Raw genomic sequence first — 26,147 nt, forward strand, 5'->3', positions numbered from 1 at the left:
GGTCTTTTGATTGTGAAATTCTGTTAAATGCAATTAAATCAAAAAATATTTTTCAGATATAAATAAGACAATATACATGAAGATGTGCAGATTTCTCAATAAAGAAATAAAAATTTGATTGGATGTTCCAACCAATGAAACCAATAATATAGGTATACATAGGTAAACATTCATTAATAAGATGTTTACCTATCAGGTGAAGTGCATTACAGTAGGACTGTAATCAGTCTCGTAAAAATTAAGAGAAGGAAATTGTGTGTGTGTGTGTGTGTGTGTGTGTGTGTGCTGTCGACAAATTTATGGCATATTTTGTATTATGGTACATCTGTCTGCTTCTGTCATGTTTTTCCATGAGGTTATTAATCAAATTAAAGGCTCAATAATAAAAAAATATATGTTAAGAGTGAAGTTACAAGTCCTCAACTGTACAACAAAAGAGAAATCGACATACCTGTTGACGCCTGGCGTGAAAGCACACAAACAAGGCAGAAAGACATCAAACTGCAGATATTAAGAGTGAAAGCACAAAGTACTCGTTGGCCTTACAGCTTAATGCCAGGGTCAACAGAAAAAGGACGTGTGAGCGAGAGAGACGGAGATGCAGACAGGAAAAGACGAATGGCTGACTCGGTCATAAATCCACCCCAGCCAATCTAATTGGTCAACACTATACATCACTTCACACCATTCTGTTATTAACCATGAACCTGCATCCTCTACGGTACTTGTGCCATATAAATAACCTACGGTGCTTGTCTGAAGCACACGCAGGGTTGAAGAGGCAGAAATCCTGCAAAATGGCAACCTTTCTGCAAAGACATTTGCTGGAAGGGTTCTGACCTTTGAAAACACAAGTTGACAAGAGGAAAACAAAACAGGAAAATCCAAAAAATTATTCCTACAAAGTTTATAGGACTGCAAATAACATTGAGATTAGCACAAAACAAATGTGTATGTCCAACTAGAATATCAGACAATTTAATTTTTTATTATTTGAAAAACTTAAACTTTCAACATATTTTAGAGGGACATTTGCAATAGTTTAACAATGTAGACGATACAGAATAACTACACAGGTCTGCGTGTACAAATGCTGCAATAAAAAAAAAAAAAACATCATAGTAATCCTCTTCCATTACTCACACCAATTCACCAACAGTCAGCTGCATCCATGCATCAAATGGGAGTCCAAGATTAAACCTAGAAATGAGATCAACCTCTGAAGTTGTGAACTAATCAAAGAGTCAATAGCTTTGCTCAAATTGAAAAATAAAAAAAAGATGATGAGGTTGTATGTAAGGTCATTGTTTCAGATTGTTCGGGAGAAAAGGTGCGAGGTGGAGACAAACGCTTGTCTATATCCCTGCACAAGTTTCAGGGATGACACTTACACGTCAAATTATTAAGTGACAGACGTGGAGGGCAAAAGACCAGAAAGTAAGACATTAAACTTATCGGGTGGAGACTGGGGAGCAGCAGACTGTAAATAAGGTTTATGACACGGAGAAGCCATCGTTAGTTCATCAGATCTTATCAAAATCACAAAAACACGACATTTAAAGTCATTTGGTTTTCTTTTATTTATGTAAAAAAAGTATTACATCACACAACTAAATTCCTAACATCCAGGTAACGCTGTGTGCTGCAGCTAGACCACAGTCTTGGTGCAGTCATATGATTTCCACCACTGTGCAAACTGCAGGACTTTTTTTCTCTGATCATCAAAATTTTCTCTGATAAGCTTTCTCCAGCGCCGTGGCTCCAAGTCCATCATGCCTCCAACAACTTCCTGTGACGGAAAGAGAGGTCAGTGCTTTTAGATTTTGCTCAGTTTAGTTTGATTCGATGTAAATCATCTATACAGTGGCAAATTGATGAAACAAATGTAACATCAAGGCACTTTCTGAGATAAACAGTTCCGACTCCTTTCCAGAAATATACGGAGCCTTTCAAAAAAAACAACACAGTTAAATTCACTTGTTATAATTTCAACTGCTAAGTCATTTATGATTTTTCATTGCACCAAATGTATCCTCTTGAGAAGGAAAATCTTAGATATGATTACAACTACAATCATTCCCCCCTCTGAAATAGTTTGAAGACAACAAGGTGAATGTTCTGTCAAAGCCAAGTCCTCAGTCTCATAGAATTTGTGACTGGACTTGAAAAGGACTATTGACAGCCAACCTCAATGCAACCTGAAAGAGTTTGAACAGGGAAAATGAAGTGAAATTGCAGCGTCCAGATGTGCAGCCTCATTGAGACTTAGCCACACAGACTCTGTGCTGTTTAAGGTGCATCTGCTAAATCCTGATTCAATGGTGTGACTATTTATGCAATCTCTTATTCTACGTTATATTTTTTTAACTGTCATTATTTCGTAAAAAATCGACTTTATTTTGACATTAAAGAATATTTTTTGACAAAAAAAAAAGCAAAATTTTGCTGATTATGACTGATTTGCAAAGCAATAAAAGAATAAAACATCGAAAAAGACTGAATACCTTTTTTCGGTGCTGTATAGACAAACAGAAATCAACTGTTACTACTTCACAAGTACACTTGCGTGACTAACACACTCCTTGGTTGTTTTATCTTGTATCCATACTAAAGTGACAAACTAAAGTGACAAACTCAAACAGACTTGACTACAATTGGGATAAACAAAAATGAACTAAAGATTATGTAACAATATAAAAGATGTTTATACAACCAACCTTGCCAAAGTAATGAGGAAACTTCTGTTCATTTTCAATGACATGAGCAAATCCTCCCTGCAATCCAAAATCTACAGCAAAGTATGGCAGACCCCGAGGGACCTAGAAAGACCAAAAAAAAAAAAAAAAGTGGAAAAAATACAGATGAGAAAAACTTGGTCAGATCTGAACAGAAAGGGAGGGGAATAAAGATAAAAGAGGACAAGAAATCAAAAGGGAAATGACATACAGCTCTCCGGATGTCTTTTGAAGAGAGGTCAACGAGCTTCTTGTTCATAGCCCACTCCTCCTCACACTCCATGATAGCTTTCTGAAAAGCACCAAAAACAACAACATCACACCTGAAAAACACATTAGAGAGGCTTAGAAAACTTAAGATATATTATCTCACACAAACCTTAAAGTATATGGGCGCCATGTCACCCAGCTCCCTGGGCAGTGGGATGCACTCTAGGACCATGTGTTGTTTTCTGCGAAGGTTCATGTGTGTTTCCATAAACACACAGTCAAGCTCTTGGGACTCAAACATTCGCACCAAAGCACGCCGGAACAGCTGCGGACAGATAAACTTAGATTTTCAGGACAAAGCGCCACGTTGACTGTAACGCCAAATAAAAGCTGCTACTCTGACTTGAGGAGGTCGGATTGGACCTTTAAATGCCAAACCTGCATTTCTGACCAGACATCCTCATCCAATCCCGTGGCACAGGTGTGATGCTGAAGAGGACAGATGAGACAGTGGCCTTCCGTCATTGACACTCCTGCAGGCAGGCTCAGGTACACCTGCATTAAAGACGACGGGCGAGTGATGAGTGAGTGAGTGTGCTGGATGACAAATCGAAAACATATTTGAAACTAACCGGATAATAATTTGAGAAAAAAAATATTTTGGTAACAACTGAGAAAGCTTGACAAGTTGTATTATTCTTAAGGGTGTAAATGCTGTATTTAAATTTTGACCCATTTGCAATTTTTAGAAACAGTATCATCATTGTGCTGATATAATGTAGCCCTATTGCAAAATTCTCAATCTTATTTACTAAATATAGTTACTTTTGGTCATACTGAACCAAAATTTAGGTGTGGGCTTTGATGGGGCCACCTCAGATGTTTTTTCAAGTGTTGCCCTGTATTTAGCTCCATTCATCTTGACATCAGCTCTAACCGGCATGCTTGTCCATGCCGAAGGCAAGCAGCCCCACAGCATGATGCTGCCACTGCCATGTCTCATGCTAAGGGATTGCGTTCGCAGATATAAATTAAATATCTTCCACACGGACTCTACTTACTAATAAGGTTACTTCTGCAATTCATTGGACTGGATTTAATTTAGAGGCAACAGGATAAATTGGGGTGAACAGAGAAGCATGCAAGTCTTTTCAAATTTGAATTTCTAACAGAAAAAAATTTGAAAACAAAGAATATTTTTTTCTCTTTTATCTCAAAAAATATGAGCTACTTTGATTTGGTCAGTGGAAAAAAATACAAATAAACCCCACTGAAGTTTGAGCTGCAACATAGCATTGGAAGAAATTCAAGGTGGTGAGTGGAAACTTCAAGAAGCCACAAATGTGTTTGCATTACAACTCGATTAAAAAGTCAAAGCAATACTTTGCTCAGTCCCGTATAGACCCAGACGACCATATCTTACCTTGCTCCCTATGGCCACAATAAGATGCTTCGGCAGCTCTTGGCTGCTGAAACAGTGAGGACATTTCTCCATGGACACAGCCAGCCTTCTGCTCTCTCCAATAGCTCTGTTCCTCATCCTGTCCTCGTCCCGTCCCTCGCCCTCCCGCTGTGCAGCGCTCGACACAAACATGTCGTCCAGTGTGTAGTTGTCGCCGTCTGTCTTTCCCATCATCTGGACGGAGAAGAACAGAGGAAAAAACTAAAGTTCATATTTCAAAAAACAAAATAGAGTGATGATTTATCAGCTGAATTGTTGTATTATTTTTCTATTAAGAATTATTTTTAGTTAATTTACTGCCTGTAACATATTTGAACTGAAAAGAAAGCCTCTGTATTACCAAGCAAGGGTACAGTAAAAAATAGCACTAAAAGAGCATTGTTTTAAAATGAGTCTCACAGAGCCAATGTTGCAAAGCGGGATGCAGTGTATCACTTGAGTCTTGTCACTATGGTAACCAGGCAACAGGTTGGAATGTGTGTGCATGCGAATGTGTGAGTGCATAGCTATAGCGAAGAGTGTGTGTGACTCTCTGTGTAGGAGTGAGTGTGTGTGAGAGTTAAAAACTGGATTAGTTTAATGACAGTGTAGGTGGGAATGTATGTCTCCGTGTGTGTGTGTAAGACATATTGAACATAACTATGAATACACCCATACGGCATTGTTTAATAGCATACCATATTACTACATCTTCTATAGAAATGCCTTTATACAAACTTCCATGCTTGCCGAATGGTATAAGAAGTAGATACTGTTCTACAAAAGAAAGCCCACGAGCCTTCACTTACATGTTTCATTTACAATAGTCAGCAAACAACACACACATTTCCTGTCCAATTGAAAAACATGTGAATTTAACAGCTAGGTGTAAGGAAAATTACATTTGTTTATCTGGTATGAATAAGATTTTAAAAGAACTTGCAAAAAGAAAAAAAGACAGAAGGAAAGGAAAGAAAAACATGAAGGTAATAAACTAAATTTTTTACAAAGGAAATGAATTCTGGTAATAAAACTTCTTCCACAGCTGTATCATTTTCCACACTTTGAAATTTGTAAGAAAGCCAAATCAAATTTCACACTTTTCCAGACTGCATAAAAGTCCTAAGTTTGGTTCATTTTTCAGTAGATCAGACATAAAGGGACAAGCAAGACAGAAAGAATGAAAGATAGCAAGAAAGCAAGGAATGAGATTTATAGTAAGTCTTTTTTCTTTTTCTATATTTTTCCAGTAATTAAAATATTTAAATACAACCTCATCCATTTCCAGACTGTATATATGAGAAAAGGTTAATTCTCTATGTACACAGGAACACTGAATCCACTACAACAGGTATATATTCACATTATAATATTTTAGTCCTGTGAAAATTAAAAGACGAAAAGCATGCATCAAAAGCTGATTCACTGTTAATCATAAATGGATATAAAAATGCAAAATAAGTAATAATTCCCTAATAATGGAACATCAGACGAACAAAAATGGATCCATGTACATTCGTTATTGAACAATGCCAATGCCATAGCAGAAAATAAGGGGATCAATAAAGTAAAGGAAAATAATTGTCAATGTGTTTTATTCCTTTTAATCTGAGACCAAAACAGGCAACCTTTCATCTGCTGCCGATTTTTTATTTTTATTTTTTCTCCATTCAGTGGCTGCTTTGTTTGGTCTTGCGTAGCTCTCAGTACAACTCCAGCCTTCCAACACAGAGCACATGGGACGCACCATTACAAGCAATCTGGCTACAATTGTGCTGAAAGATGGACAAGCGCAGGAAAACAATCATAAGGGAAGGAGCAGTCGGTAGAAAAACAAATTAAAAGGGAATGGAGAAGCAACAAATAACACAGGGCACAATAATATCAGAAGCAAGGAAAACAGAGGGAAAATGGAGGCAGCAATTAAGAGAAAACCTCAAGAAAATGTAGGTAGAGTGGAGGAATGAATTTGCAGCCAACAGCTGCAGCATGACAATAGGGGACGGTACCATTCATAAGACTGATAATCTTGTTTGTCTGAATTTTTTAAATCTCATAGCCTCCCCAAAATTGCATCCAAGCATTCCTTAGCAAATGTTATTCTACACATATTGACATGATGACGAGCTTTGCAATTTGATGTGCTGAACAAAATTACAGATATACAGAGAAACTGTCTGGTGATCAGTGAAATTTCAGCTTGGCCAGCCCCGACTAGTGACCAGCTGTACTGAAACTCAAAAATCTGACTCTTTTCTGGTGAGTAGACACACCATACCACAACCGGTTAACTTTTTTTTTTTTTTTCTTTTCTTATCGAGGTCAAAAAAATAAATAGAAGAAATTTGTTGGAAACATCATTCATATCTTGAGGTAAAAAAAAAGATAAGTGACAGAAAACTAGCAAAGGACATAATGTATCTAACCACAGATGTCGCTCCATTTAAAATAAGGAAGATGAATGAAAAAGTGCTAAATAATGTTTCTCGTAATGCATAAAAAAACTAAATGTGAATAAGTTCAAGTTAAAAGTTCACAATGAATTTAATATTAAGCTCACCTACTTTAAAAGAAAAAAAAAACAAGTCAAATAAATGTAAATTGAATTTCGGGAAATCTGTTTTTTCTTTCCCAAAGAAATGTTAACAACACTGAGGTGAGTTGGTTTGAAGATATATAGTTGGCTCAGCAGACACACAAATGCATTTAAAGATGACATTAATTTACATTGGTCAAATCAAAACAAAGAACTTTCTTTTGTAACATTGATAAATGACTAAAGAACGTTAGAACAAATACTGATTGATAAAACAAAACCATTTGAACAAAGGATTAAAGGATGAGATGATCAATAGTAGAAAAGAAGCCTGGAGAAATGAGAGCGTCCGGCGATGCTAGAAATCCAGTTTTCTCTCTCTGAACTCATCAATCTATAGTTATGATTAGTAACAGTATTTATAGCAGCCCTGCCATGGTAACTGTAGATGTATTTTTAGTCAACCTTTATAGGTTCAGAATGCCTGTTCGCTGACACGCATGAATGTGTGGCTGAATAGAAAAAGGAGTGTGTGTTAATGTGCTACATATGAGTGAGAGGGGAAAAAAAAAAACTAGGACAGAGATTAAGTGCGGTTTTTAATACTACAACAACTTGCCCATCCAACTCTTTACTGAAAATTTCACTTTGTCATACAATTTGTAGCCGTTTTCAAACTGAGCGGTGGGAGAAAGTAAGCATGTTTCAAACAGGAAGGATGTGACTTGGATTATAAAGAGGTTTAATCTGTCAAACTGCTGACAGACTCCCAGACACACCACAAACAGCCAGTATGGATCTGCTGCTGGATGTCTGTTTTAAGACTTAGTGGATGAGAGGGAGAGTCAAACAGCATCACAGGCAGCAATAGAGAGAAATAAAAAACCCATAAAATCTGATATGTGGCGCAACAAAAGCTGAATGTGTGTTATGGATGATTTCCTGGGTGGTATGACAGAGTAGAAAGCTTTATATGAACAGACAGCCAAATAGTACCTGAGCTGAACAGTACTAAGTAACACAAGCAACTGCATTAAGTAAGTAAAGAGTAATTAGAAATTGTAAGTGCACCCCAAAATTCAATAGTTTGTAGTATCCCTGGGTTATATGGCTTAAAAATAAAATCTTTCATTTTTTCATACCAAATTCAATTTCCGATTTTAATAGTTTATTTTTTTGTTTGTTTGTTTTGTTTTTTTCTGGCTTTGTTTTATTAATAAGAAATTAGAAATGACAAAACATTTTCAAAAACTGGCTTTTATTTCAAACCCTTCTGTGATTTTTGTTCTTCTCAGTCGTTCTTTTGTAGATTTACTGTTTGAGTAAATCCAGTCAATATATTAGTTCATCATTCACTAATAACTGAAAGAATCTGTTTCTGAGGCAACAGAAAAAAATTTAATCATCACCTCTCCACCACTATATATAAGAGTTGTACTGTAGCTTTCCAAACAAGCAATAAATGTTAAGTCTTTGTTTACATTTTGCTGTCATTAATATTTACCATTCTAACTAAGGCTGGCTGTTTTTTCTTTGCATTTTCTCTTAAACCAGTCTGACATTGGAGTAAATTTGCAGGGAAAAAGGCAACTCTATGTTATTCTTTGACGTTTTTAAGATTGGAGGATTTCTAATGCTAAGAAATGTCCTTACAAACCTTCCAACATTGAGGGGCTACAATAATTGCTTCTCTAAAGTTGGTCTTTTTGTCTGAGCACGAGTCTGTTAGTATGCTTCAGAGCAGCAAACTGTCAAAATACCAAGTCACACTTGTTCTTCAATAATGGAGATAACTTGATAAACGGCAACCTGATTATTATTTTCCCCTTACGGTTTGGGAAAGCAGGGTGTATTTCTTTTGACTGTACATATTAGGCTCAGTACACGTCAATCCTCAAGTCTTCAGACATGTAAAAGAAACTACAGGAACCCCTCAGGAAAACCCATCTTTAAAGCAGCTTGGTTAGAGGCAAGAAAATGACAAGAATACACACTGATAGCTCCAGGCTGATAAACACTCTCTATGATATTTTCACTTATCTACAATAAAATAAACATAGCTGTATATATTCTACTGCTTCTTTTTGCATTAGAATAACTTTTTAATGATTCAAATTTCCCAATAAGATTTACATTCTCATATTTTTTTTTCAAAGACCTGAAAGACTAAACCCCAAATTAATCTGAATTAATCAGATCAATCACAGCACTTTTTGTTTACAGCTACATAAATGAATTGTGCAAAAATTAGTTTGTATCTTTAAGTCTAAAACCAAATTCCAGTTAGTCTGATGCGAGTCGTCTCAATCAAAACGGGATTCATTCAAAGGTTTTCTTACCTTTGCTGCCATGCGTGAATAAAGGGCATGCTGATCTTGTGCAGAGCTCATCTTCTCCCTCCTCACCATCTCCTGCAGTCCGACGTTGTCGTCATCCTGGAAGTAGCGAACACGCTCCCCATCAACGTGGGTCTCAATCTGAGCGAGAGGTTGGAATAGAGACAAAGAAGAAAACGGTGATGAGGGGGTAAAACACTGGAAATAAAACAAGAGACCAATTTTTCTTATGTAAATAAGGTTTTTGATTAAAGTATGTCAGATGGGTCGGAACTGACTGGTCTGAATCTTACCTCAATAACAGGGACTTCTTTGTATCAATAGGCAACTTCTCATCATAATGGACAGAAGTCCCATTTGAGGTACCCCAAGGTTCGACCCTGGGACCCCTCCTACTTAATATCTACATGCTCCCATTAGCTCAGGTTATGAGAAGACATAAAATTAACGATGATAACTACGCAGATGATACACAGCTCTACATTACAATGTCACCAGGTGACTCAGAACCCATCCAAGTTCTGAACAGATGCTCAGAACATATAAATGTCTGGATGTGCAAGAACCTGCTCCAGCTGAACAGAAAGAAAACTGAAGTTAATATCTTTAAACCTAAAGAGGAACGATCGAGAGTCACTACACAGCTTTAGTTCTTACTGCTAGACACAAGTGATCGGGTTCGAAGTGTAGTCATAGTGATGATGGACTCAGACCTGAACCTTCAGTGACGTAAAGACAATTACAATGTCGGCCTTCTATGTCCTGAAGAACATTTCTAAGGTTAAAAGACTAATATCCCAGTAAGATCTAGACAAATCTATCAATTACTGCAACAGTGTCTTCACAAGTCTGACTAAAAATACCAATCGGTCATCTTTACCGGTTTCTTCTTCCGGCGTCCACCATGTGGCTCCTGGGGTCCAGACGGACCCTTCACGGGCCAGGCCCGACCGGACTCATCCGTTCTGAACAGCAAAACTTCCTGGTCTTCCCTTGACTGACTGCCAACCTAAAGAAAGAAAAATCAAAACGCACCAGGTTACAACAACGTGTCTGTTTATTAACTTATCTTTAAACATTTCAAAAGAACAAAAAGGAGACAGAGACCAGAACTTCAAATGTTATTTTTGAAAAGGCAGCTTCATCAAAGTTTGAGAAGGATTTGGCAGGTTTTTATTGGCAACACCCCACATACAGACACTGTTAAACCCACACAAGAATTTTCCCCACAAAAGTAGAACAATTAAAAGAAAAACAAACATGCTTTCTGACAAATAATGCCCTGGCAACCAGCTTCTTCAAAACGGTATGTCTAGAATGATGAAGCAGGACACACGAGGAAAAAAAAAAAAAAAAAAAAAAAAGGCAGGTCAAGAGCTGAGGAATCGGTGAGCAAAATGTTAAAGTTAAGGTGTGATGTGGCAAATTGAAGGTAAATAATTACGTAAATGTTGATTACTGCTAAATATTTGTAAAGTGCTAGCCATTAATGTTAAAGACAAGAAAAAGGGAAAATCAAACATTTTTCAGTCCTTTCTGAACTTTTACAGCCTTAGAAAATGGTTAAGTAAATATTTGAAAATACATGCTTTTTTGTCGACTTGTCAGACCAAAGTCTTAAAAAGCATGCATTTTCATTTTCATTTTTCATTTTCACCCTCATGATTTCAGGATGTGTGAAGTTTGAATGACTTTAAGAACATGCACACCCCCAGAAAAACACTCATTACTAAACTTTTAAAACACATTCAACCAGGGTCAAAGTAGTCTAAAATTGTTACAACATAACTGCAATTAATCTTCTATAAATGTTTTCCGTTTATTTAATTCGGAACAAAATGCAACTTGTGAAGGAACGTGAGCCTAACTTACCCTCCTTAGTCAAGATGTTCACATTCTGATCTAATTTAAGCTTCACTATGAATATAACTCTGAAACAAAAATAAACAATTTCAAGCTTTAAAGAAATCTGGTTCAAAAGCGTGAAATGATTTATGCTTGATTTGCAAAAGAAACACATTTGCAGCCTTTCTCAGCCCCTCAAACATTCTTCCCTTTGATGGAAGCTGCAAATCAGAAGAAAAACGGCCTTATGTAACAGCAGTTGGTCGGGTAAAAAGTGCATGGAGCAAACAGATAGATGCGTAAAAGGGAGGTGAGAGTTGCAAAGTATGGGAGGTTGTCTCATAAAAATAAAGCTGTAGTGTCATAAAAAAGGAACAAAAGAACATTTTTTGTACTTCAGTCAGACCTTTCAAGGATAAAAGTTTTCAGGAAAAACAATAAATATAAAAGAGAGCAGGACAAAAAAGAGTTAGACATTGAGGACTGAAGATGAGCCAAAAGGCCTCCAAAATAAGACGCAAGTGTTAAGTTTTAAAATGAACACAAATCAATAGACCTCCAGGCTGGACTGAACAAATACCTCTGAGCTTATAGGGGAACCAAAGCCAAAGAATTATGACATGTCAAGTGAAAAAGATTTCTACATTAGACCTTTTGACTGGGAGAGGAAAACTATTGCCCTCCAGCTGTAAATGAGATTCTTACTTTAAATATAAAGCTCCAACAACATTATTACGATTTTTCTGTGTGTTTAGAAACATTTCTCGAGCCTCCTGGAAAAGTGCTCCATTTTCTCTGCTCTTTTAAAGAGCCCACCACACTTATTGGCACCCCTGGCGAAGACATGTCCAAGAAACCTTAGAAACAAATTTAGATTTTATTAGCAAAGATCTCACACTGAAATTTTTATCACCCTTCTACCAACTGTGGCAACAGAACAGAACTGAGTCCTTCCCTGCAACATTTCACGTAGCCGGAGAAGACGGAGAGGGATCTCTCCCACACACACACACACACACACACACACACATGTACATGTTTTTAAATAGGGTTTTTAATAGGCTGGGAGGGAAAAGGTAGAGATTGTGTCGTGTGAACGGCTTGTGTTGATTTGGCCGGATCTTTTAGAACATTATCAAAGGTTTTTAGGAGTTCCAATTAACGTTTTCTATCAGAGGGCACTAGAGCTCCATTTTTAATTGCCACGGTGCTTATGGTAGCATTTAGTCTTGTAAGGTTCCCTGAGGTTTTGGAAGACAAACACAGCATCACAGATCACCCAAAGTTCTTCAGAGAGGCCATGTGGTTTAAGAGATATTCATCCTTTTTTCACCCTAAACATTGGAAAGCTTCTGAAAACACTTGGACTAATCTGAGCAAAGCATACATTCCCAGTAAAAGCCTCAATAGTAGCAACAATCAAAAGCTTATGTTCATGATGGTAATAAAGAAGTTGATGTTTCCTCTCAACTCCCAAATAACTCAATGTAGATACTGGCTGTTTCTCAATATGAGCCCTTTCCTTGTACTTGTGAAATGTCATTGATGGTGTCCTGAGTGCTCATCATCTAATATTATTTGTTGAGGAAAAAAATTATTTCTAAGGAAATAGACTTATATTTCTTTTCATTTTTTAGTAGATAACCATAATTGACTTTCTATTATAAATGTGAAAATAATCCCATGAGACAGTAAAACTGGATCATTTAATGAAACTTTGTCATAGATCTTAGCTGAGCGGCGACATCATCGAGTACGCTCCGCTCCAACTGCAGAACTTACAGCCCTGTGTCCTTGGGCTCGGTAAGGTCGGACCTTCAACTGCAGCCATGTACACAAGAAGATATTTGCGTACTTGAATATTGAGAATGACCCATTGTCTGATGGTTGTTATAGAAACCAGTGACCCTACAAAGCCTCATCCAGCCTTGTTTGTAACAGTTCCAGTTGCTTTAAACTTTTTTAAAAATTATATCTTACTACTTATTTATGTTTAGCTAACGCTGAGACGGTGGATTTGGGAAAGTTTTCAGTCAAATCCAGAAATTTTAAGAAATCTGCTTTTTTGGTCCTCCCTCTGTGACATTAAATGACAATTAACATTTTTAGGCCAGTTAGGATTACCAAAATTATTTTTATTTGCTAAATTCCAAGAAAAATGTAAAGAGATTATTTTCCGTTTACTTTTCAAAGTCAGAAGTTTACATACATTTCATTAGTAACGGCCCTTCAAAGCACAGGACTTTGGTAAACACTGTTTGGGTATCAATCCACAAGCTAAAGAAACTCTTAAAATACTATAATTCTTAAAGTAGTATTTACAAAACCTATCTAGATGTACTTCATATGAAACAATAGATTTATTTAATCATCTTTATTGTTTTCTGGGTTGGGAAGAAAACCCAACCCAGGTTGGGTTTTCGTAGAAATTCTCTCTCTACGGCAATGAGAGTATTTTATTTTATTTTTAAAACATGACGTCTCAATAATTTTGTCAGAAACGGTCTAATTGATATCTGCCTAAAAAGATGTCATGCTACAGCTTCTCAATTCTTCCTTAAAAAAAAAAAACACATTAAAATGAGGACACTCAACATTAGGAAGGTCCTGGTGAAAAATAAAGGGCATTTGTCGATCAGTAGGCGTTTGCTGACGTGCTCAACAACAGCAGTTTCAACCCAGACAGGAAAACAAGAGACCAAGCTCACTTCAAACAAACTCCCTTTTAGAAGCAGACAGACATGAGAGTGGAGAGTTTAGTTATGTTTGAAGCAAAGCTTGTGTGTCAGGCTCGTATTTTAACAGCATGCTGAGTGTGATTGATGCAGCAGTTTTGTAGCTCTCTTCGGATCTGTGAGGTTTAAAACAAATATAGGTTTAAGCTTTCAGATTCGCACTCAGACTTTTAGCGGCAGTAAAAGATAAATCTGTGAGTGATGAGAAAGCTTATTTGTTGCCTGCGTGTCTGTCTACGTGGTCGGATAGGAGTCGGTCTTTCGAAGTGTCTGCGTGTACATGAGTGTTGGCTGATAACCGCACTCTGCTGGAAACAGAGTATCGTTATCAGCACAAGAAGCAAAAGCTCTCAGGAACAGCTTGCATCCAGAAATAATAAGAAAGAATAGATCACGTTCAAAAGAAATATGTCCTGTCTTTTACTTTACCCTTTCCGCATATTCAGTCATCGTCTTTATTGGTGGAAAGTTTTGCTTATCGTGTTTTCCAGTTCACAGCAGACCCATAAAGACTTCCAGCAGAAGTGAGTAAAAGGAGTCACTAAGGGAGATTTACCAACCTGCTTCAACTTAGCTGCTTCATGTTCCTTCTTTCTGACAGCATGAATCTCCTTTGCTTTTTGAGCTGCTTCCAGCTGTGACTTCAGTTTCTCAACCATTGCCTGAAAACACACACACACACACATCAAACATAACAATGTGACTGCATACCAAATAGTGAGCAGGTCACTGTATCAAGAAGTAAACTACTAGAGGGCTGCGGTGGCATCAGTCCGGTTCAGCCCTCTTCATATTGGGCTAGAACCACATATTGACATCGAAAGCAACACGGAACAACTCATGTGATGAGTCATGTGAGAATCCCGACTGTTTTGAGCATCCATAAAACATCCTTGAAGCTTTTGGCATTGCAACAATTGCATTCCGGCTTGCGCATTGGGTGTAACAGGCCTCTGTAAGAAACAATCCACATACTCAAGCAAAAGAGAAAAATGAATCCTAAAGACACAATGTTTGGGCCTCTGAGGCAGACATAGCACAAAGGTCTGCTGCAATCTCCAAACATAACAGATCCCATCTGCACACATCTCCAAATAATACATATAGGCTGGTTGCTGGGAGACCGAGGGAAGCTTTTTTCAAAGACTGTTGTTCTTGCATTTGCTACTCTGTCCAAAACAGAGTGATGAGGAAGGAGCTCTGATAAGGTTTATAAAATAACTTTTTGATAGTCGCTGCTCAACCCAGTCCTTGAAGCCAACACATGACAAGCTGGCTCAGTGATAATAGTTTTGGAATATGGCATGTCATACCAAACACACATGTCTTCAAGCAGTCATGGGAATCCTGGACATGGTGCAGTTGTCCCTCCCTCAATGTGAAGGCTGACTGAACTGGGTCACCTGAAGATCACTGTTGTGCTCCTTGAATCGTTTGTCTAACAAGAAGCAACAGTGATGCTAGAAATAAAGAGGGGGAAATTAGATGTGCACCGATAAATCAGCCAGCTGACAAATTGTCTCTGGTATCCTTAATTTGGCCAGGAGGTCAGTGATTGGTCAATACTCCCTTTTCCACTAATCTTATCAACCTCAGTAAAGGTCTAAAACTCAAACACTGTCCTGTTCTGCTGTTAAGTGAGAGAGGTTTGACTGATAGATCTGCCCACCAGACAATATCTCCCTGTTCTCGGTTAACAACGGTCACTCCAATGTTGCTAGTCATTGGTTTTCTTGCTTTATTTAGCAACATTTCAGACAAAAATAAATAAATAAATAAATTAAAAAAAAATAGTATTGCTCAAAATCAGAATGTCAGGCTTTTTAAAGGTTGGTAATCGGCGATCAGCCAGAGAACTGCAACCGGTGCATCCCTAATTATCAGACTAAAAGAGGCGACTACCATCAGCGGATGTATGCACCAAAGATCAATATAGAAGGTAGGGTCCAAAATGTCTCAACAGAACAATAAGAATTCTCCATAGAGCATCCTCAGACCAGGTTTTTCCAAGTTTTTCCATATACTTTACTGCACTTTAAAAAACAATTAAATAAACAGCTAACCTTCCTTTCTTCCAGGACTTGTACAGATCTAGGGTCAGGAAAAAGGCAGCTAACATCTCTGCAGACCACCCACATCCTGGACACAACCTGTTTAGACTTTTACCTGCTACAGAGAACAATTTGCTTAAACCAGCTGCCACAGAGACAGTTTCTTTCCCCACACCGTCTCTCTGATGAACACCTTACTGACAGAATAGTCAGCTGTTAACAAAAAAAGGGGTATTTGCAATATCACATTTGGCTTGCCTCTTTCCCCATTTTTTATTTCGACAAAACAAATAGCTTTACGTACTATTCTTATTCTTATTTTATTCATTTGTAGTTTATATAGTTTATGCTTTATGTCTGCACTGTCTGAGAGCTTGAAAATCAAAGTCAAATTCCTTGTTTGTACTCGCAATCTCAGCCAAAAAAGCTTCGTCTGATTCTTTTTAACTAGGAGAGAAAACAAGTAGAGAATGCAGATAAAACAGAACACTTGAAACAACTGTGGCACAGCTTGTTCTCCATTAAAGCTCTTCTAATGTTGCAGTGACCAACAGAACATCAATAAAACATTTTAAAACTCACCGTATTGCCCATGATCTCTGCCTTTATCAGCTTTGACCCCAGTTTGTTCATCTCTTCCTCTGACAGCAGTGGAATCTCTTCTTTTGCCTCCTCCTCCTCCTCACTATCGTTCTCAGTCCTATGGAAACCGATTTAAAAGGAGGCCAAAGGGCAAAAAGAGATTAAAAATAACATTGGATTACACATCTGCCTTGCTGACTCAGAAACATTTACCCCCCCCCAAAAGTCTTCCATTCTCAAAATTGTTGTTCTGAACTTTTTAATTTAACCATTTAGTTGTTTGCTCCTTCCCCCACTGTTTATCTGATCTGATCCATTTTGAGTTGTCGGGGCCCCTCCAGCGATAATAAGAGCCTTGCCTGGGAAGCGTCGTTCTACGCTATTACACCCCTCACAGGATCATTCCCGTCTGCTCCCACCATATAGGCTCATTTCACGCTGCAGGGGGTTCTGACTGCCCGTTTACCAAAACAACTTAGTCTAATGAGGCGAAACATAGAAAGTGTCACAAAGCAGCGATACTTTGACATCTGGCCCACATGTAAGACCAGCACACCATAAAAATCTGAATTATTGCTTTTTATTTTTAGGTTGGGTGTTTTTTGGGGGGGTTTTTTTCTTTGAAATGTTATTTTCATTCTTATTATTACCTTTAAAAGGTCTGTAAGCTAGCACTGTGGTCATCTAAGAGAGCTGGAATCTGTGAGCAGCAGAGCATTTTTACGTTGGGGGAATATATGACCATTTACCTTTGCAAAAGAACTCAATGAAATGGATGAGTTTATCACGAAAAGTCACTAAATTGGTACATAAGAATAAATAGGTCTGTGATTACTATCTCAGCTCATGCCATGAATCTAGCCTTTTAAGGAAAAGAAGCAAGAAAAAAGCTGTTCTTGAAAGAGAGACAGTAAATGTGTGGAAGAACTCACTTCGGTCAGATCAGAGCAAAACAGACTTTGCTAGATGCATACAAAATGCCACCTGAAACACTATGCCCATGCTGAAACATGGTAGTGGCAGCGTCATGCTGTGGGAATGTATTTCTTCAGCAGAAATAGAGAAGATGTTCAGAGTTAGTGAGAAGACAGATGGATGGAAGAAAACTTATTAGAGCCACATAAGTCTTGAATCTGGGGGTTCAACGTTGAACAGGCCACAAACATCTGGCCTATAGAGGCAATAATAGATAAGTTGAAAGGGAAATCATTTTCCTCCTTTAAATCATGAGGGAAGCATTGTTTCCAGCAGCTTTCGATCCAAGACTCTCGCTAAGGAGCTGCTTTCTTTATCGCTGATGAGAGAGTGAAGCCTGAGGTAAAATTTTAAATTAAGGAAATCTTCTAAGTGTTAAATATTGAGCTCTCTTTTGAAGCAAAGTTTAAAAGTTTTTGTTATTTTCACTACATTTCCTTCGATTTCCTCTAGAGCACATTGGATTATATGTATGAATGCTGCCGTACAACTAAATGTGCCTTGATTTGCCTATTGAGGTGTTAGAATGACCCAGCTGCAGTCCTGACCAAAATCCACTTAAATATCTGTGGCAGGACTTAGAAATCAATATTAAATTGCTCTCCATCCAATCTGGCTGAACTTTAGTTATTCTGCAAAAACAAATTAGTAAAGATTTCAGTTCAACAAGCAGAAAACCTCAGACCTTGCTGATGAAGCAACATGAGGAGCGTCTCCGGTCGCCTCTGGCTGGGTTTTGTTTTCCTGAGGAGTCCCGGTCCTGTCGGGTTCCTGGCCAGATGCGCCGCGTTTTTTCCAGGCTTGAATACTGCTCTGCTTCTGGGGAGAGTCTTCATCATCAGGGCTCGGTTTCAAAAAGCCAGCGGGCGGCCGGGTTGGAGGAGGACGCTGATGTGCTGCAGAAAAGTATAAAAGAGGTTGATCTCACAGACAAAGACACTTGGCATGATTAAACTGGACTGAAATGTTACGTTTTCCTCTTTATTTCTGGCGTCACCGTTGCATCTCGTCAAAACATTTACGACGCAATAACTTTATTCAACTTTAATGAATCGATTTTTAACAGGATTCTATCAGACATCTGAATAAAAAAAAAACAAAAAAAACCCCTCACCTTCAACACTATCATCATCCTCTGATGGTTTGAGGAAACGACTTTTTAGTGAGCCAAGAGAGGAAGAGCGCTGATTCCAACTCTCTCCAGATGATGATGAAGATGCTCGTGTGCTGAAGTCTTTTTCTTTATCTCTATGCCTATCCCTTTCTCGCTCTCTGACCCTATTTTTGTCTTTTTCGCCATCTCTGTCTCGTGCACTCCCTCTATCCCTCTCTCCGTCTCGGCCTCTGTCATCCTCTCTTCCTCGATCCCTCTCCTTCGTATCTCCCCTCCTGTTACTCCCTTTTTCCCGGGGTGACAGGTCTCTTTCACTTCTTCTCCACCGATCTCGATCTTGCCTGTCATCCTCTCTTGCTCTCCACCTCTCCCTGTCATCCTCCTCTCCTCTCCTCCATCCTTCCCTCGCTGATCGCTCTCTGTTGCCTCGACTCTCACCATGCACGGCTTTCTCAGCGTCGGCGAGTCTCTTCTGAAATTCCTCCATTGACTGATAAAGAAGAAACACAAGAAAGACTTTAAATATTTTTGGTGGACAACAAAAAGCTCTTCATACGACTTTCAAATCTTTCACATCAGCTATAAAACCGTCTGCAGATTGAATGCAGATTTGCTCCTGGCAGGCTGGTTTTTAGCTCGCTTTAAAGCTTTATACTTTCCAAAGTGCCGACTAATTTGCGCCTGTGAATGTGTGAGAGCGCGCAGAAGTCGATCCTCACCCCATATCTCTGAGCTACAATATCGCTGAGGCTACGCTGCTCCCGCTCTGCTTGCTCCTTCATCCTCTGGTAGCTCTTCCTCAGCCAGCTCAGGCCACCATCATTCACTACAGGGCCTGCTGGAGTAAACAGAGCAGAAACATGAATATTCACAGGAAACCTTTTTCATACCCGCTACTATTTGTGTAATATTGTTTTTTTTTTGTTTTTTTTCCCCCATTTCCCACCATACCACACTAAGGCCACTCGATTTTATGTAAAATAGATTTGAAGGAGGTTAATTAGATGCCACTTCAGGAGAGGATTTATCAGCTATCCCACCAAAGTAGCACCTTAAAATGGATTATAGGAGATTATGCATGGAGCGATCCAAAATAATCCTGAAAATTGCATTACCTCATATTCTGTAGTTTCGAAAATTTAGATCGCATACCCATATTTGTGTATTTATAAATAGGGGGAGAGAACAGAAGTGTTTGCTGCGTTATGGTAAAGAGTGAAGTAAGAAAAATCTTGGCCGCTCTGACTCACTTGCGCTGACAAACATTTCAAGTAAAAAGCAACTAAAATCAGGCAAATTTTAGGATTCCCTGGGAATGGGCATTGGCGAAATGTATACTGCAGGTCAGTATATATATATATATATATATATATATATATATATTAAACAAGCAATGTGAAATTGTCTGGTTTTATCTGGTTTATGAAAATACAACATAGTAAACATTGAGTGTTAAAAATAGAAAAATAAAAATCATATGCAATAAATAAAAGACAAGAGATTCTAAATAAACTTTTTTTGTAAATTTTATCAAATTAGGATAAATTTATCTTGAGAATGAAAAAGCGAGGAGAATATAAAAATTGCACAACAAGGCCTTTTTATGGACAAATCTGATTTGAAAATGTACAAGTATTTCGAAAAGTAAAAACATCACTTTTGAATGAAAGTTTAACAAATTCAAAACAGAGAAGATGATTCTAAAACAGCAGGGTTACAGGAAAACTGAAAAAAGTGATGGAAAGGAAAACAAGATCCAGGGGGTTTATTTAATCCAGGGATTTAATAAACGTGTCTCATCGTTTTTATGCAAAGCACTGAGAACCAGAACAAAGACTCGAAGCAAAAATAAAGCTATATTTTTTTCCTCATGTATAATTTTTGAGAATAATGAGCGTAAAAGAACACTACAACAAAATGAGTGCACTCTGCTACCTTTCGTTGCTGCAGTATGAGCGATGTCCTCTGGAGGCAAACCAGTTCCTCCATCTTTCCAGTATGGGTTTAGCTCCAGTTTGTGTAAACCGGCCTGGAACAATCAATACTATGTAAATACCAAATTTACAAGAACTGGAACATGCTTATGTAAATAATCTATTCAAAAGGAAGCGAAAACAACAGCATGAACAACACAAATGACAATATGGTGTTTTCCTTAATTCTCTTTAACAAACACAAATCAACACTCCTCAGTCTCAAATACTTTTGGTACATCTTAACTTTTTACTCACAGAAAGTGAAGCCAACCCATTAGTAGAAGAAAAATGCACCTGTTCAATGGCCTGAGCCTTGGCTCTCTCTTCTTCTTTCTGTCGGTCTTTCTCTGCTTTTCTCTCCGCAGTGGACGTCGTCTTCATAGCCAGGAAATCAAAAGTCATCCATTCGTCTCTCTTTGACACAATCAGAGAAAAAGAAGCAGAATGAATTACTGCTATCAGCAGAAAGAGACAAAAAAAAAATCTAAATTGAAAAGATAATAATTGTAGAAATGACTCCATGACAGTGTGTAAGCTGCTATGGAGTTTGTCGTAAACACACCTGGACATCCTCTGCTGGGCTGAGGCTGCCCTCTGAAGCCTTGGGCTGCGCTGGAAGCTTCCATGCTTTCACAGGCTGAGGCTGAGCCTCGACCCACTCCTCCTCTGAGTCCTGAAACGACGGCAGGATGGGGTTTACAATATGAAGCAACATCAAACCAAGAAACCACATAAACAAGTGTCTTAGAACAGCTAAAAACACAGGTTTTAAATCTAAATAAAATAAATTGCCACTGTCATTAATCACAACAAAATGTGCCAGAGCCTAAAATATTTCAACTGCGGCATAACTTCAGTCCAGAAAAGCTGAATTCCCATCTCTCTTTCAGGAGCAAATGTTGTTCATATTTTTCATGCAGCAGTAAAAAAAAATGAAAAATAAAAATACCTGTGAACTTTCACTGGAGCCATTTCCTTCTTCTGCTTTCTTCTCCTTCTTGATTTTTTTCTTTTTCTCTTTCTTCTTCTTGGATTTTTTCTCTTTCTTCTTTTTGCTCTTGACAGAACCCTCCTGTTGGATGTTCACATTTTGTTTTAATTCCCATTTTTTGTAAATTTACATTTATAGAGACAGAGACACAAAAGCAAATACAACAAGCAGTCCTTTTCATACTAATACTGCACACCAATAATGCAATAAAGATGTATTTTTTTCATACATTGTGCAGTGCAACATCACAAAGCAGGACACATTAATAACACTGGCTACCCAACAACGATTTCTGACAAATGAAGGTGTGGGCAAAAAAAAAAAAAAAAAAAAACAGGAGCTGGATTGAAGTGTAGCTTCATGATATTTTCTGGCTTTTATTTTCTACCCAGAGATCCTATCAGACCAAGTCAGACTGGATTCAGGGTAAACACTTCCAACTCTTCAGCTCGTTCTCTCAGCACTGGATATCATTGCAAAAGATGAAAACACAGCAGGTCTTCACTGGCTGACTGTTTATTGGAACAAAATGAGAATACAAGCACAAATCATTTCTAGTCATCTACATATCTGGCAAGACAAACTCATCGAACAATTGACCAAGTGGTTATCCTTACTTCCTCCATCTGCTGCAGCCTCTGGTCCACCTCAGGAAGAATCCAAGTGTCCTCCCCTCTCTGCCGCTTCAGCTCCTTTCTTCTCTCTTCTCTCTCATACTGTTGCTTTGCCTGAATTAAATTGGAGGGTGAGAGGAGAGATTATAGCCCACACTAAATATTTATGTCAATATCTAAACAGTAGTTGCAACCAAGAATTCAGCTACACATTCTTTGTGGAAAGTCTGATAGACCCGATTGTACAAAGAGAAGCTGGATAGAAGAATCACTATTAGAGATGCACCATCAAGATGGCAAAAAAATCACAATCAGTCCATTTTCTCTCTGATCAAATCTTTTTTTTTTTTTGTATTAAAACCAAGAACTTCCACCGAATTCATAATACATACATTTCATAATAAACATCAACCTTCAGCATGTAGTTTGATGCACTTTATTTTTTTTACTTTTAGGAACATCAGATAAAGGTTTCTGCTTTGGTGCATAAATCAGGAAGATATAATTAATTCACATTATGGCAGATTTAAAACTACCTGTATCAGAGAACCTGTAGTATATTTTTCTTTTCATGTAACAATGGAAAATAATTGGAATCACCAAAATCACCATTAGCAAATCAAACCTTGAAGAAAAAGGTATTAGTCAGAAAAACGCTGAGTGGCGCACTCTACGTCTAAATGACATTATATTGTGATTTGTGAGTAGTTGTTGTTGTTGTTGCTGTTGCTTATTTATTTCAAACGCGAAAATGCGCATCACATCATCTACCAGAGTTAGCCACGGAGGCTAATTTTCATCTGTAGCCCATCCAGATGAAAACTGAGCTTTACAGTTCCAAGCTTAATGTTTAGAAATCAAACAGTTAACATCAACAAAGTCTTAACACGTTTTGAGCTAATCACACTTTAGCCTTAGCTGACATAATACCATCCCTGTGTCAGATCAGGCACACCTGAGCTGAACAGATTAAAGCGTTTACAGCCCTATAATGTGCATCTACAGGAAGCAGACACTGGTCTGAGAGGAGTGTAAACAAAGCTGCACTGCACACAGATAGCCTTCAGCTGTGAAGCTGTGTGCATATGTGATTACAGCACCGACACTGGCCTCAACATCAAACCGGGCACGATGGATGAATGTGGCTGAGGCATAAAACAAACGTTAAGATATAGGAACAGCTCTGCTATCTGCCTCATTCAGTGTTTAGCTAGCAAGTTCCTTCCTTTAGTCTGGAACTATCTACAGATCCAGACACGTAGAAATGGTTAAGTCACACAAAAACTGTTAGCTTTACAGGACAACGAAAAATGTCATAAAATAGACCACAGCACATTAACGTTATGGCGTAGCCGTAGCTATTAACCGTGCTAGCTGGTTAGCGTTTATTCGGACAATACCGGTATGGTTTAAACAGTACACATGTGCATGATATAACATGATATAACTTTACTTTAACGTATATTGTTTTTCTCTGCTCTCATAGCTAGTACCTTCTCTATGGCCTCTTGTCGTGCCTGACGCTTCTTTTCTTTCCTTTCGTTGATGTTGCTGGAACTCTCAAAACTGACCCCGTGCGTCGCCATGACACTGTCGTAAATGCTTTTGTCAAACGTCGTGACGCGTCGCGGTTTACGTTAACTATTGACCTGTGGTTGTTGTAGTTGAGAAAGACAGTTTGAGAACCTCAAAAAAAAAAAAACAGGTATGCTTGATAAGAGATTGGTAAAATATCACGATTCTGTCTTTGTTTGTAAAATATTGTAAATGATATGCTCCACTTCTATTACAATAATTTATTCAAAATATTATCAGTGAGCAAACAAGGGCGGGTTCTAGAGATTCTTAGGAAAACTGCTGTGGGTGAAGCTACTTTGTCCTATATCATGCATCTCATACTTGGAATCCGATTCCAAGTAACATCAGAAATCTTTCAATTTCGATTTCATTTAGAAAACATCTTAAAAATGAGCTCTTGTCAAGCCTAAAATTTCAACATTATTTATATGTAAATATGTATGAATTTTATGGTCATTTCATGCATTTTCTTATTTAGTAGTGTTGTTTTGTGGTTTCCATTGTTGCTTTTATAATGTGTTTTAACATCAACCTTCCAATGAGATTAGAGATGTAAATTAGCCACTTGGAGATAGCCTTCTATATTTATATGTAAATTGTTATCAATAGTATTGTCCCATTTAAAAAATACACATTAACTTGAACTAGACAAGGATCAGTAAGCTACACTCTGTGCTTACGCCCACAGCCCTGAATCCTGGCTTATATTGCACTTCATAATGATAAAAGAAAATGAAAATTACTGTTGAATCTTTGCCAATCTCTTAAAAAATTGATGGCAAGCTGTTGTGTAATACAATCCTCTACATTTCAACACCTTCCTAAAATAATGGCCTAAGTCATTTTTTGCCAAAAGTGACTATTGCCTAATCATCTTCTGGCAAAAAACGAGAGCAAAAAGATATTTTTTGTAGGAAGATGACAATTTTCCAAAAACAACTCTAAAGTTAGATTTCTGGTTAGATAACGGAAGGTCAATTTGACAGCAGTCTTGTATTTGTCAACATTTTCTTGCATTCTCTCCTTCATCCCAATCAATATAAGCAACTGGACCATGTATAATTCAGACCCAGGATTAGTTTGTGTCTGTTGATCCCAGAGGAACGACGAGCTTCATGGGTGATTTGACCTGAGCCTGATGACAAAATACCCTCTTGCTCCTGAAGGGCGAAGCTGAGACACACATCACATCATATTTGTGAATACCCACATAAATAATGCATGTTTTACATTTTGTACTCACAATTATATGTATTATGATTAATTTATGAGACGAAAGCAATCCTACATGACATTGTTTCTTTAGGACATGATTTGAAATATGACTTTTATAATAATCATTGGTATGTTGATAAATAAGAATGAAAAACAGTTTACCCTCTTGACACCGCAAGAGGATTGATTTAATTTCAGCTTTAGAAACATTACTTAATACATACATGGACAAATATGTTAGTACCTCTTTGTCAATGACCAAAAAGCTCACAACGATAACTGAAATAACTTGAAAACAAAAGTAACTAACATTTTACTGAAAATTAGCAGTTAGTAATAAATAACTAAATTACAGCACCAAACAACCCAAAATAATAAACATAATGCAGGTTAGGTATAATAGACAAAATTTGTTTAACAAAAAAAAAGCTGCATATGCATGTTACAATGCTCAGACTGTGAACTATGATACAATTTAAAATATTTTCTAAAAAGAAAAAAAAATAGATTTGACTTATTAAACATGAGCAGATCATCCAGAGCCAGAAGCACCACCACATGCTGCAGCCCTTTAACTGGAAAAGGTCTGGCAGAAAGTTTATATGGCTTAGTTACAGCTCAGTGATTTCAGAGCAGAGACTGACCTCAAAGACAAATTAAAAGGGAATGGGGTACAAAAAGTAATAATAATAAAGTTGAGATAATTATTGAAAAGCCTGTGCACTATGAAGAATAATCAAGAGATTAAGCCAGTTTCTGCGTGAGATCTCCCAGCGCAATAGAAGTCTGCTTGAATTAGCTCCATTTATTGTCAGGATTCAGCATAAAAGAACTCTTCAGGCCATATACCCTTAAACCTTTATGGTTTTGTTGTTTTCTGTCACTCTAAGCTCATGCAGACTTAATTATAACCTGTAATAATCCTTTCAAATAAAATGCACATTCAGTCGCTGGATTAGTCAGCCACCACTAGGCTTCAATGACAGCAGCGTTATTGCTGATAGCTTGAGGGATGTTCTAATTGCAACTCTTTGCCAACACCTGTCTCTGTTTTTAAACAGTCTGGGGAGCAGATTTTGTTTTTCTAAAATAGGAAAAAAAATAGCAGGATGGACAGTTCTTTATGGAACTGACGTTGAGATAGTGGAATCGTAAGTACCTGTGTGTCCGTCTGAGCAATACGATGGACTGGAGTTAAAACACTGATGTATTT

General features: G+C 37.7%; 1 protein-coding gene across 3 annotated transcripts; it reads right to left on the minus strand.

Annotated features, from left to right (window-relative positions):
* Positions 1-1,555: 1,555 nt before the first annotated feature.
* On the minus strand, positions 1,556-25,584 carry cwf19l2 (CWF19 like cell cycle control factor 2). Of its 3 annotated transcripts, none has more exons than XM_016676960.1 (19): positions 25,579-25,584; positions 22,145-22,237; positions 21,486-21,608; positions 21,099-21,209; positions 20,831-20,950; positions 20,496-20,589; positions 19,280-19,398; positions 18,561-19,050; positions 18,132-18,342; positions 16,472-16,589; positions 14,399-14,500; positions 10,139-10,267; positions 9,262-9,399; positions 4,369-4,581; positions 3,384-3,500; positions 3,115-3,270; positions 2,947-3,027; positions 2,718-2,819; positions 1,556-1,789 (listed from the first exon to the last, which is right to left on the minus strand). In XM_016676960.1, the coding sequence occupies exons 2-19, from the start codon at positions 22,151-22,153 to the stop codon at positions 1,649-1,651; spliced, it is 2,574 nt and encodes an 857-aa protein (XP_016532446.1). In that variant the 5' UTR covers positions 22,154-22,237; positions 25,579-25,584; the 3' UTR covers positions 1,556-1,648. The 3 variants fall into 3 exon arrangements, with proteins under 3 accessions (XP_016532446.1, XP_007563079.1, XP_007563078.1); XM_007563017.2 differs by lacking the exon at positions 25,579-25,584 and adding an exon at positions 23,635-23,767 and having other exon boundaries at positions 19,280-19,395; positions 22,145-22,255; XM_007563016.2 differs by lacking the exon at positions 25,579-25,584 and adding an exon at positions 23,635-23,767 and having other exon boundaries at positions 22,145-22,255.
* Between the last annotated feature and the right edge of the window lie 563 nt (positions 25,585-26,147).

Source organism: Poecilia formosa, unplaced genomic scaffold, assembly GCF_000485575.1.
Source record: "Poecilia formosa unplaced genomic scaffold, Poecilia_formosa-5.1.2 Scaffold144, whole genome shotgun sequence".
In the NCBI taxonomy this organism is placed as follows: domain Eukaryota; kingdom Metazoa; phylum Chordata; class Actinopteri; order Cyprinodontiformes; family Poeciliidae; genus Poecilia; species Poecilia formosa.